The 12,404-nt window shown below is 36.0% G+C and overlaps 3 protein-coding genes across 6 annotated transcripts in view; 2 read left to right on the top strand and 1 right to left on the bottom strand.

Annotated features, from left to right (window-relative positions):
• The first annotated feature begins 336 nt into the window (after positions 1–336).
• On the top strand, positions 337–9,091 carry LOC127071961 (autophagy-related protein 2 homolog B). 4 transcript variants are annotated; one of them, XM_051011843.1, is made up of 19 exons: positions 337–889; positions 1,308–1,620; positions 1,730–2,043; positions 2,115–2,294; positions 2,374–2,598; positions 2,678–3,150; positions 3,219–3,521; positions 3,597–3,714; positions 3,788–3,888; positions 3,951–4,445; positions 4,525–4,803; positions 4,946–5,471; positions 5,580–5,767; positions 5,853–6,352; positions 6,652–6,934; positions 7,022–7,786; positions 7,860–8,134; positions 8,301–8,602; positions 8,785–9,091. In XM_051011843.1, the coding sequence occupies exons 1-19, from the start codon at positions 716–718 to the stop codon at positions 9,022–9,024; spliced, it is 6,054 nt and encodes a 2,017-aa protein (XP_050867800.1). In that variant the 5' UTR covers positions 337–715; the 3' UTR covers positions 9,025–9,091. The 4 variants fall into 4 exon arrangements, with proteins under 4 accessions (XP_050867800.1, XP_050867801.1, XP_050867802.1 ...); XM_051011844.1 differs by having other exon boundaries at positions 6,466–6,934; positions 8,301–8,541; XM_051011842.1 differs by having other exon boundaries at positions 338–889; positions 6,466–6,934.
• Positions 9,092–9,832: 741 nt separating this feature from the next.
• LOC127072001 (dynein regulatory complex subunit 7-like) overlaps positions 9,833–12,404 on the top strand; it is a 4,787-nt gene continuing 2,215 nt past the window's right edge. Inside the window, exon 1 of the mRNA XM_051011979.1 lies at positions 9,833–11,127. Within this exon, the coding sequence (XP_050867936.1) occupies positions 10,735–11,127 (393 nt within the window). The 5' untranslated portion in view covers positions 9,833–10,734. The remainder of the gene's footprint in view (positions 11,128–12,404) is intronic.
• LOC127071978 (protein distal antenna-like) overlaps positions 11,215–12,404 on the bottom strand; it is an 8,463-nt gene continuing 7,273 nt past the window's right edge. Inside the window, exon 1 of the mRNA XM_051011935.1 lies at positions 11,215–12,404. This exon is cut by the window's right edge and continues 7,273 nt beyond it. The gene's annotated coding sequence lies outside the window, so the exon portion shown is untranslated.

The following is a 12,404-nucleotide window of genomic DNA, read 5'->3' as shown; positions in this document are numbered from 1 at the left end:
AAAAAAAACAAAAAATGATATCTTTTCTGATTAGAACTAATCTCAGAACGTTTTTTTTTCTTTCTTTCTTTTTAAGTTATATTCTCGAGAAATAATTAGAAAATATTTGTATCTTTTATTTATCAATTTTATTATTTTTTTTTTGTCCTCGTAAAAAAAAGCTTGATCATTTAAAGATATATTTGAGAAATATTAAAAGGAAACTGACCCGAAACTTGCAAGAGACCGGAAACGAAACGAAATCGATCGAGGTTGGATCGAAATTAAGGTCGAAGATCGTTGAAAAGTAAGTTGGTAGCGATTAGTAGTGACTCGACTGACGAATTCGTAATAAAATGGGCGGGGGTATAATACGGACATGCCGTAGAGTCAGCTGATTTCAATCGATGGAGAAGTAGTGTTTGGGCTGACATTCAGACAGTGTGTGCGTGATAAATACACATATACGTGTTAACTTGTAAGGGGAAAACATTGGCGAGCTAAAGCGACGTTAAGAAAAACTGAGTTGTCGATTGTCGCTTCTCGAGTATTATGTCGAGAATTTTTTCGATAGATACAACACGTGTCGGGGAAATGAAATCTGTTTGGTTAATTTGTTTGTCCATGGCCATGCCAGCTGAATAATAATCGTCACGCATTGAAACGACGGAGCGGATTTTAAAAAAAAATTACACATGCCTTTCTTAGAGTAGATCGTTTCGTTGTAGGAAATAAAATGTCTTGGTTGGGATGTTTACCGTGGTCGGAAGGAATAAAAAAGAGGGCCTGTAGATATCTGCTTCAACGATATCTCGGTCAGTTTTTGGAAGAAAAATTGACATTAGATCAGCTTACAGTGGATCTTTACAATGGAACTGGTCGTGTTACCAATGTTAGCCTTGATGTGCAGGTAATAGCATTTTCTTTGTTTCAAATCCTTATCAGTATTTTTATTAGCATCGGAGATAAGTCTGTGTATGTTTTTTTGAAAAGCTATTCAAAATGATTCATTTTTAATCTTGATGATATAAATGAATATTTTAATTTAAACATGTATTAATGCATATACGTAATAAATTTGTTAATTTACATGACTTTAGTTGTATGACATAGTTTCAGTTCAAAACTTTTTTTTCTTTCTTCCAACAGAATTCGCTAAACGATTATATAGCTTTAAAATGTATAATTTAAACATTTTTCTATTTACGCGCGCGCGCGCGCGTATGTGTGCGTGCGTGCGTGCGTGCGTGTGTGTACTTACTCGTTTGTTTAAAGAAATAATAGTTCTTAGATAAAAAATCAAATTAAAACTTGTAACTTTACGATAGGCCCTTAACGAAATGGGTGAACAACAAAATCTTCCTTTGGAATTTGTTGATGGTTTCATAACGGAAATGTCCGTTAGTATACCATGGTCTGCATTGCTCAGCGAAGCGAGTTACGTGGAAGTCACCAGTCTCAGATTAACGGTCCAACCTAGGCAAAGGGCCGAAACAGGAACTTCGATGTTTGAATCCATGTGGAGTTCGATGACGTCCAGTATGCAACTTGCACAAGAATGTTTGCAACAAGATGCCAACAGCGCTGGAAATACACAACCTTTAGAAGGAGTAGAATTGTTTGCACAGACAATAGATTCAAGTAAGGCTCTCGATGCCACGAGGTCGATATAAAAATAAAACATAACGTAATGCATGTCTATATATTTACGTACGAAGAGAATATACTCATCCAAGTTAATTTGTTTCAGTTTTATGTAGAGTAAAAGTCAGATTTATAGACACTGTCATAAGGTTAGAACATGTACCATTAGATTCTTCGATGGGTGTAGCAATGGAAATGTGTATAAAGTATCTTGAATATTCCGACGAAGCTGGGTTGGATCCAAGTCATACTTCTATAGATCCGAATCAATCGGGGAAAGGCTATGTCGTTTCAGCCTTCACGACAAAACGGTTTTATTTGGAAGGAGTAACCCTCCATACGGATGAATTTCCATCTCGAGCGAGAACATTTTCAAGGAGTATTATGACTATGAGCAGGGGGTCTACGCCAGATTCAAAAGTACTTCTTTAATAACTGATTTAGCAGAATTCGTATAGTGTTTTTCACTTCTACGATATGCTTTTTTCTAGAATTCAGATGGCCAATTTTCTTCCGCACAAATATCGCCCACTCAAAGTATGCAAAATTATCCTGATAAAAATATAATTAATAATTTAAGCGAATCACACCCTATATTATTTGCCAAATTCGCGGGACGACAAGAGTTCAGATTAAAAATAAAACAAGGTGAAGGTGTTTTGGGACCAAAGGTAAAGAAGTTTGGCACGGGAGAGAGCTAATTAAACTTCCTGCGTTTTTGATATCCAACAAAAGTTTTAATTATTTTAGGTAGAGTTAGAAGTTACATTGGGATCTTTTACTTCATTCCTGAGTCCTCGACAAGTACACGTTCTTTTTGAACTAGCACATGGCCTTGCGTCGCCGGACTTGGAAGACGTAAGTAACGTTGCACCAAGGACTTGTACGGAGAAACCAATGGCTGGTAGTGATTTCAATAGAGTCGAGAGAGAACTTATTCATCAAATACATCCTATACAAGGCATAAGGTCAACGGTAAAAAAATGTTGAATTTTTAAGGATAGACGTATCATCGGAAGAATTGCACAAATTCTACGCTCGGATTTCTCCGTAGGATCTGAGGCATACGCAAGGATGGTCAACAGCGTCCTTGGAAGACTCGGATAACGAAGAAGAATTTTTGCCAATGCGTTTGCCAGGGTCTTCGTCCATGAATGATTCTATTATAAGCAATAATCTAAGCATGGAAGACAGTATATTAGCCAGTAGTATCAGTTCGAAAAGTTCAACGACAAATTTGCCAAAGCACAGTAAACACAGGCACAGTCTGGATTCCGATTCATCTGCAGAAACGTCGCAGTTTCATATCCGAGTATCGTCGATCGCTGTAGTTTTATTACACGAAGATATATTAACAACGAACGTGGAAGGCCTCGGTTTGACTACCAGCAGTATAAAGCAAATGAAAAATTCAGCAGAGGAATTCTTTAAAAACTTGGGAATTTTTGCAGCCGGTGGTTATGGAAATAAAGATTTTGATAAAGCATCAAAATTACTTTTAGATGCTTGTCGTCTTAGCCATATTAGGTATAAATAAGACATTTATTCTTGCCGACTATGACGGAAACGTATTTCAAGGTGTTTTGTTCTTACAGGTTACTCGCAGCACCATTAATTATAGAGGGAAGCGAAAGAACGACTACACAATTTTCTGTAATATCGGGCAGTTTAACGTTGGCTAGTTTAGAAATTGTAGAATGTTTAGTTAATTCAAGTACTTGCAATTCAAACGGAGCATCAAATACGGAATTTGTTGAATTATTGGGATTTCAAAAGGAAGCCGCAAACAATTATGGTTTTTCCGATAAAACGGATTTTAGAATGAGATTTCAGTATACGGAGAAAGCCGTTCGACATGCTCAGTTGATCAAATTTGCACATCCACGCACAGAGATCGAGTAAATTCATATTTGCACGAAATTGTATAACTTCTTTTCATTCTTTATTAATCGTACGTTTATCTTATTAATTAGTATCCAACTGGAGCCATGTAAGACTGAGATAGACATCACAATTGTGGATAGAATATCTGCCTTATTAAATCCACAGCCGATATGTACCTGTAATCAGACAACTAATATGAGAGATACCGTTAGTTCTTTTTAACGTTTGAACGAACCGTGCAATACGAATGATAAAATTTGACGCTCATTATATCTTTTAGAATCAACAAACGCTGTTCTATCAAGCGGTAGAGAGTCCAGCATTACCAGATTCCAGAATAGATACAAGAGTATCTTCGTCGTCTTGTACAATAAAATTAAGGTGATTATGCAATTTCGATGTAAGGTACGATATAGTTTTCTAATATATACATTCTATCATAGATTTCCTATACCAGACTTGAGACCTCTGCATGATATGAATAGAGCGCCATGGTGGAAGAGATCTGTAAGACCGGATTACATGATACTCAAACTTACAGATGCACAAATCCATTCTACCATGGAAAGTCGTGCTCACTGTTCAGCTAGGCATGAGCTTCAGTTTCGGCATATGTTACTATCGTATTTAGAAACTGATACCGATGTACCCATAGAAATTGGCAAAGCAACGGCCGATGAGAAAAACGATGGATCGTATCAACAGATAAACGAAGGCTTTGGCTGGGCTAGGGTAGTAATCACGATATATCCGATTCATTCGGGTGGACAACTGGAAGATAGTTCCGAAGGAGAACCGGATTCAAGCTTGGACGATACTTTAGAAAATGCACCCAGGTATCAGCCATCGCCATTTAGTTCCAAAAAGGTGATACACGAGTCCGATACGCCTCACTCTAAACCTCATGGCCAAGGAGATAAGGATGATTCGGAACAAAAGTTTGTATCAACATTTTAAGTATCATACGTTGCAAAAAAAAATATGTAAGTATAAATAGTAGAACTTTCTTATCGACAGAGAAGGAGAAGAATTGATAATTCCTGGCAGTAGACAAGAAATGTTAGAATTTATAGAAGAAGGGACCCGTGGCTCTAGAGTTCAAGTGGAGATCAGTTTGCCTTCCGTTTCTGTCCAAATACCGTCGAAACATCTTTACGAATTATTGTATAATAGATTCAACACCGACATTTTTTTGTGGGAACCTTCTGCGCCACGTCCGAAATATACCTCTCACATGGAAAGTCACATTGGTCTCGATCTAGCATCAACGTTATTGCAAGAATCAGCCTATCCTCGGTAAAGATTTTAAGATACGCTTCACTACTTTACGATATACATACATACATATATATATATATACATATACATACATACATATATATATATGCGCACATATGCAATATAAAGTCCCTATCGCATATCTGTAAACACATTATAGATTCAGCATGTGTAAAAGTGGTATACAATATGACTCTGATTCCGATTCAGACGAGGAAGGTATATTCCATTCTACAGCAGATAGAAGTTACAAACAACAGCCAAACAAGACTTCTAAGAACGGTCAAAGTAAACTTGCGTTGACTCTGAATATTAATCAAGGTCTTTTGACCATGTACACTCCTGTGCGCGATTCCATGCGCAACGTTATTCCCGGCCAACAAGGTGAACTAATACTTCGCTTAGAGGATGCTACGATATTTTCTGTTACTGCTTATAAAGGAAATATAAATATGGGTTACATTTGTGCTATGATAAAAAACGCATCCTTAAATCATTGCGGCTTGACGACGATTCCTTCGCAAACTCCACCATTGAGATCTATAAATAGCGTTATACCGAGGCATTGTCAAAGAGCGATATATAGATGTGAGCCAGGTGCAAATATAACAACGAACTCTTGCAATAAGGACATGGTAACGGTGGCTGTTCGTATACAAGCTGCGCATCAAACTCATCGCATAAAGGTTCGAAAACATAGAGTTTCTATATATATATATACATTTATTATATATTTTCGTTGGATCGTCGTATTGCGCGATGTAATATAAATATCTAAATGTTCTTCTTGATAGACTTTCAGAGTAGCGGTCGGTATAAGGAATGCTACCTTGAGGCATAGAATGTGTTCAACCGCAACATCATGGTTCACGCAGTTTACCGATTGCTTGGACGTTGCGGATCATCCCGTTGCTGGATATTCCCCGCCGGGAATTCTTACGGAGTTACACTTACATCTTTGGGATTGCACAGTAGATTACAGGTCTCTTTAACTCGATAAAAATATTTTTCAAGAGTTATTAATAGCAGCGAAGAAGGGGACGTATATCGCATGAATTTATTTACAGGCCGTTACACTTGCCATTAAGATCGGTGGTGACTCTTGGTAATTTTAGCGTGTCGAGTAATATAGCAGCACAGACGAGCACTTCGACATTGCGATTTATAGCAGAGGATATTGGACTTTTTATATCCAATAAATTAGGAAAGAATGTAGATTTAAGAAGAGATTACGTGTGCGTGATGGATCTAGGTCTTTTTGAATTATCATTAAGATTGAACGACAAAATGTGTGGAGGAGCACCAAGAGTGGATTTGAGAGCAAGCAACAATGTATTACACGTGCGCACATGTTCAGATTCTGGTCGTGCATTGACTCAATTACTTACATATTTTGCCAGTGATGGTGATTTAACATCAAACACAGGGAGTACAGAAAATATAGCTGTACCCAGTTCAGGGGACGAGGAGAGTTTACTCGGCGATGAGAGTATCAATACTTTGAGTAAAAGTCAAGTTGAAAGGGTGAACAGTTTGATGGAAGAAGCAATGGAGGAAACGGTCAAAGGTAGAATCGCTTGATAATGTCTCTATCTCTATTGCTCGTTCGTTTCTCATGATATATATGTATGTATATATATATGTACATGTATGTATATAAAATTAATTGTTATCTTTAAGATACAACGATAAATACAGATGAAAAATCGCCGGTGAAGGAAAGTCAAGTCGAAGTATTTTTCTTTCCCGATGAATCACGTCCTGGGTCTCAAATTATTCCTGAAATATGTTCAAATTCGAAAGATTGCGTCAAAACGATATGCGAAAGTGAAACAGAAGATGCGGATGAAGATTTTTGTATTTTAGGTGAAGAAGCAGGTGCTGGGATTATGCCGAGACACGGAATACCCGAAGTTCGTTGGCTTTCCGAAGAGTCGTTAAGGATTGTAGATAATCATTTTTCTGTTCCCCTTGGTAAAACTGATTTGTTGAAAGCTCCTAGACATTATCCTGCTGCCGTCTTAAGATATACGCTTTGCGAAATGACGTTGATTTGGCACATGTACGGAGGAAAAGATTTTGAAAACTCCGAGGTGATAGCAAAGAAACATGTCACTATTAACGATAATACTTCACGTATGCAAGGAAGGTACACATCGAAAACTGAACTGTTGAATTTAATGATTGATTCGAGAAATTGTTGATAATGCGATTCTTTATTTTCTGTCGTCTACAGAAGTCGTTCTGCTGCCGGTGTAGGTTTCACTACGATCAGTCCAAACGAAGTTCGTTTCGGTAGCGTACCGAATTCACCACGCATAAGGGCTAAAGAAACATTGATGGATTGGCAAACATCCGGTGGCCCGAATCGTCAGCACGACGTATTAATGGAATTGCAATTGAATAAAGTTCGCTTTCAACACGAGGTTTATCCCGAAAACACAACGGAAGCGTCTAGACAAATTTTACTGGTCAATGAGATCGAAATTAGGGACAGATTGGCCTCTTCTCACATCAACAAATTCTTGTATCAATATAGTAGCGAAGCAAAACCTAGGCAATCCCACGCAAATATGTTTTCCATGAAAGCGGTTCACATAAGACCGGATCCGAGGCTGTCGGCTCAAGAATGTTGTCTGAAGCTCAGCGTACTGCCACTACGCCTAAATATTGACCAGGATAGTCTATTATTTCTGATTGAATTTTTTAACGAGCTTGGAGGCGGGTCGAAGCAAAATTCTGATAATTCAGCCGCTTGCAATAACTCTCAATCTTCTCCGGTATCCAAACAAGGAACACCTACTCACCACCCACCTGTTATGAGCATAAATGATTCAACTACAATGCCTAATGTTCAAATTTCAACGAATATACCGCAGAGTAATACGATAGATCAAAATTTGTTAATACTTTTGGAGGATGAATTGACGATCAAAGAAAACAAAACTAAGCCAAAGACGACTCACGAAGTTCGTGAAGATTGTCAACCGATATATTTTAGGTAAACTCTTGCACGATTATTTGGACGGAAGTTATGATCATGGTATGTATGGATCGAATATCGATTTTTCTAGGAGCGTGATATTTGCACCCGAGGTTCTGGTTAGACTAGATTACCACGGGAAACGCGTAGATCTCACTCATGGGCCCTTGGCCGGGCTTCTGATGGGTTTGGCGCAATTGAACTGCTCTGAACTAAGACTGAAAAGATTGACGCATCGACACGGACTCTTGGGTTTCGACAAACTCGTAACGTTTCTATTGTCAGAATGGTTGCAAGATATAAAGAAGAATCAATTACCCAGTTTGCTTGGAGGAGTCGGTCCTATGCACTCGTTGGTACAGCTGTGTAAGTAACGAAACGAAAAGCGATCTAAATAAGATCATATACTGTTGGATAGGTGAATTTCGTTACGAGTTATTCTATTCGATAAGTTTGGAAATGCTATTCTCTGATACGTATTTTAAAAAGATGCAGTCAATGAAAATCCTAGCACTTAAACATTTCCTAACAGTTCAAGGAATTCGTGATCTGTTCTGGTTACCAATAGAGCAGTATCAAAAAGATGGAAGGATAGTTCGTGGCTTGCAAAGAGGTGCGAATAGTTTCACCACATCCACGGCTATGGCGGCATTGGAGCTAACGTCTAGACTTGTATATGCCATACAGAGCACGGCCGAAACGGCATACGACATGGTCAGTCCAGGACCTAGCGTACGTCGAAAGTCAAGAGGACAAAAGGGCCGCAGAAAAAGGTATAGTCAACCACAGGATATTCGTGAAGGAATGGCAAATGCTTATATGCTCGTTAAAGAGGTATGCAAATTTCAATTTAAAGTTAGTCCACTTTCGCTTACGTTTAAGATCGTATACCTTCGAACGATATGTTATCTCGTTATATTTTGGAGATTTGAAATTATATTTCTGACTCGATTGATTTCATTTTGGTATCAAATATATATATATATGTGTGTGTGTGCATGTATAAATTTGTATAGGGACTCGGTGAGACGGCTAATCAATTGGTACGAGTTGCAAGCGAGGAACACGAACAGAAAGGTGTGTCAGGAGCGGTGGGCGGTGTACTTAGACAGATACCGCCAACGGTAGTGAAACCCATTATTCTTGCCACCGAGGCAACGAGCAACGTTTTAGGAGGAATGCGTTCCCAATTGGTACCCGATGCAAGAAGGGAAGCGGCTCAAAAGTGGCGGCAAGATACTCACGATATAAATTAGAATTTTTTCGAGAGAATTGCAAAAAGGATCTTGTTACATTATTAAATCTCGCTCAAAAAAAAAAAAATAATAATAATAAAAAACAAAGAAAAAGAAAAAAATATAATAAATTTCTCGTCGTATATATAATGTACGTACTTGACTTATGTTAATAGATATCGATCCATGACGCGGAACTAAGAAAACTCAAGAATTTCAATATTCATATATATGTATGACAGGCATTATTCGCACGAATTTATATTTGTGTCGTTTAGCCAAGCGTACCATTCAACAAACTACTTGCGAATAGAATTATTCGATTGGTCTTGTAAGAAAAGAGATCACTTTTAAAAATATATACTACAGGAAACATACGGAAAGTTATCACACTGAATTGTTAATACGAAAAAGATATACACAATATCCGCAGAAGTGATGATATATATATATATATATATATATATATATATATATATATATATATATATATGTATTTCAGTTCCACTAATTTTACTGTATGTTGCTATACCATCGTAATTTCTTATAATATGTATAAATTATAAATCAAATATACGCGATATCGTGAATAGTTGCACTTTGCTGCTTCTGCGTATTTTTGTTCTAATCTTGTGTATGTTTTATACGAATCTGTATCTAAACATTTTTATTAATAAAACGATCTATACTATTCACGGTTTAACATTGCTTAATATCACTCTCTTACGTTATATTTCTTTACGATTAAATAATACAATCAAGTATATCAAGTACATCAAGATTTCTTAGAGTTGAGAAAAAAGGTAATCGTTATTTTGGAAATTTTGATAAATTTTGAAATTCGATTTTCGAACGAGTTTAGAGAGCACGTTTGTTTGCCGTGAATTTGCCGTTCTTCCTAGTACGTATCTGTCGGTAATGCAATAACGATAATATGTACGAACATTTTATTAAAAAGAAAAATAAATACATGTGTGTGTGTGTGTACGTATGTACATATATATGTATATATTATTGTCAAAGACAGATAGTAAATCCACAAAGATTGCTAAAGTCTACGAAGGTTGTTAATCTTTAAATGATCTCAAGACTAAACGAGATATGTAAGAATAAAAATTGGAATATGTATAAACGAAATGTTTTATCGACCGATGAGAATAATTCGATACGAGCGATATATACTTATTACAGGAACACGTATTCTTGTATCTTGGTAAATCAAAGATCTCTTTTTTGTAAACAAGTCTTTAAAATCTATTTTTAACCCCTAAGTAAGTACGTTCATTTTTTAATAAAAAAAGAAAAAATATATTTACGTTTGTGTGTGTGCACGTATCATATATGCGACTCTCTCTTACTACGAAGGTAAATGCAGAGTGAAGTATGCTTTTTAGTAATACGTAAAAGATGATAGGATCGACAGCTGGTGCCATCGAGCGAATGGTTAAAATATTAACGAAACCTTTCAAATCACTCGAGCGACTTAGCTGTCATGACGATAAAGTTTGTTTACATGGCAATCGAGTTCTCGAGTTCTCAAATCGTATCATTACGACTGCAATAGCACGTGCCGGTAATCGAACTTAGTAAATAACAGTTTTTACTTTCGTGGATCGTGTTACTCCTGTCATCAAAAATTGGAATATAAACGAGACGAGAGAAGTTTTCCATTCCTTTCTCTACAAACGAAGAAATAACTTGCACGGACAAACGGAAATTATAAAAAGTTCAATGATTCCCGTTCAACTTTCAACCGCCATTTCTAACAGCGAGTCGATAAACTGGAAAAGATATAACGGAGAGGAGGAAGAAGATGAAGAGAGGTATAAATACGAGGAAGAGGAGGATTTTATCGAAGTTGAATATCGACCTACGGCCGTCCCGATTACACGTGAAATTCTACAAAAAATTCAACGAGAATTGGGTTTAATTCAATTGTGTTGGCCCGAAAAGGATATTAGGAAAGAAGTTTACTTATTAACTCTGCCGAATAGTTATTGTAGTGTCAATGATAAGGAAAGGTTATTGCTTTTGTATGCTGAAAACTTTCGAAGACAATTTCATACTAAATACAAGGATAGAAAGCCTATTTTATTGGCGTGTGAAAATGAATGTGGCGTGCAGGTAAGAACAATGATTGTTGTTATTATTATTATTATATTATTATTATTATTATTATTAAACGAAATATCCAATAAATATGGAACATGATTTTTATGACTATCTCGATGACACCCAAACAATGTCGTTTATTAATTTATATCATCTGCAAATTTTATACATATTATATATATATATATATTTCGTATTTCACAAATATTCTTAATACGATATAATTACAGTTTTCTTTGTTTGTTTGTCTTTTTTTTTCCCTTTTTTTTTTACGATATATATTCGATTCAATATATTTCAAATCTACTATTAAATTCGCGCGTAATTTCTTGTCGTCGTCGTCGTCTTCGTCGTCGTCTTCGTCGTCGTCACCATCATTGCCATCATTAAATACAATTCGATACTTACGGTCTTTCGATATATCCCCGTAACATGTCAGCACGTATAAATTCTTCACAAATTATAACTTGTGTAATTATTGAAAGCAACGATTCGATAAGTTTTGCGTTGAAAAGCTTAATTATCATTCCTCCTCCGTTATAATCGTATTATCGATTAAACTGTAGAAAATGAAACTTTCAATCGATCAAACTTGGTAGAGACATTGCAACTCTACGATATTACGATGGAATACTATATAATTGATATAATATGTATTAAGTTATCGTAGAGTTCACTAAAATTTGACGACTTTTTCTTGCCGCTTTAACGCTAGATTTACCAACTTCGATCACAATGAATTTTTTTTATTCTTAATTTCATTGCAAATTTTTTCAAGGCAATATAACTTTTCTATTGTGTTTTGTGTGTTCGTATACGTGCATACTTATACATACATACATACATACGTATATATATATATGTGTGTATATTTATAGACGTATATATATATTGATAGATAAGTGGGAAATATTTTAGGGGTGACATCAAGACATCAAAACAATAAATGAAGTTCACATAATATATGTCCTGTTTGACTTTGTTTTCGTGTAATAACGAATTATTGTATCGCTATTAATTCTTTCGTTAAATAGATGAAACTCAATGAATTGAAAGAATTGAACGAAATTTCTAACGAATTTGAAAAAGATCTAGACAGATGGAAAGAGTAAGACGATCATTGGTAAGACGTTGCGAGTTTATATTCGCATGCGAGAAGGTCGTCATTTCGAACATCTTTTATGAAAGTAAGCAGATAAAGTTTGTTGAAAATCAAGTTCGCTATAATCTGAAAAGAAATTCGAATGGGACATATATCTATATAAATGTTTTTTTATTGTTTAGATATC

The sequence above is a fragment of the Vespula vulgaris genome, chromosome 24 (assembly GCF_905475345.1).
Source record: "Vespula vulgaris chromosome 24, iyVesVulg1.1, whole genome shotgun sequence".
Taxonomy (NCBI): domain Eukaryota; kingdom Metazoa; phylum Arthropoda; class Insecta; order Hymenoptera; family Vespidae; genus Vespula; species Vespula vulgaris.
Note: the sequence above shows the minus strand (reverse complement) of the source record. Positions and strands in the feature narration are given on the sequence as shown.

What these genes read in the sequence shown, in the direction of transcription:
- LOC127071961 (XM_051011842.1), top strand. Translation starts at nt 716, where the DNA reads ATGTCTTGGTTGGGATGTTTACCGTGGTCGGAAGGAATAAAAAAGAGG. An exon ending in GGTCTACGCCAGATTCAAAA is followed by an intron (nt 2,044 to 2,114) that starts GTACTTCTTTAA and finishes GCTTTTTTCTAG; the next exon opens with AATTCAGATGGCCAATTTTC. An exon ending in CATCCACGCACAGAGATCGA is followed by an intron (nt 3,522 to 3,596) that starts GTAAATTCATAT and finishes CTTATTAATTAG; the next exon opens with TATCCAACTGGAGCCATGTA.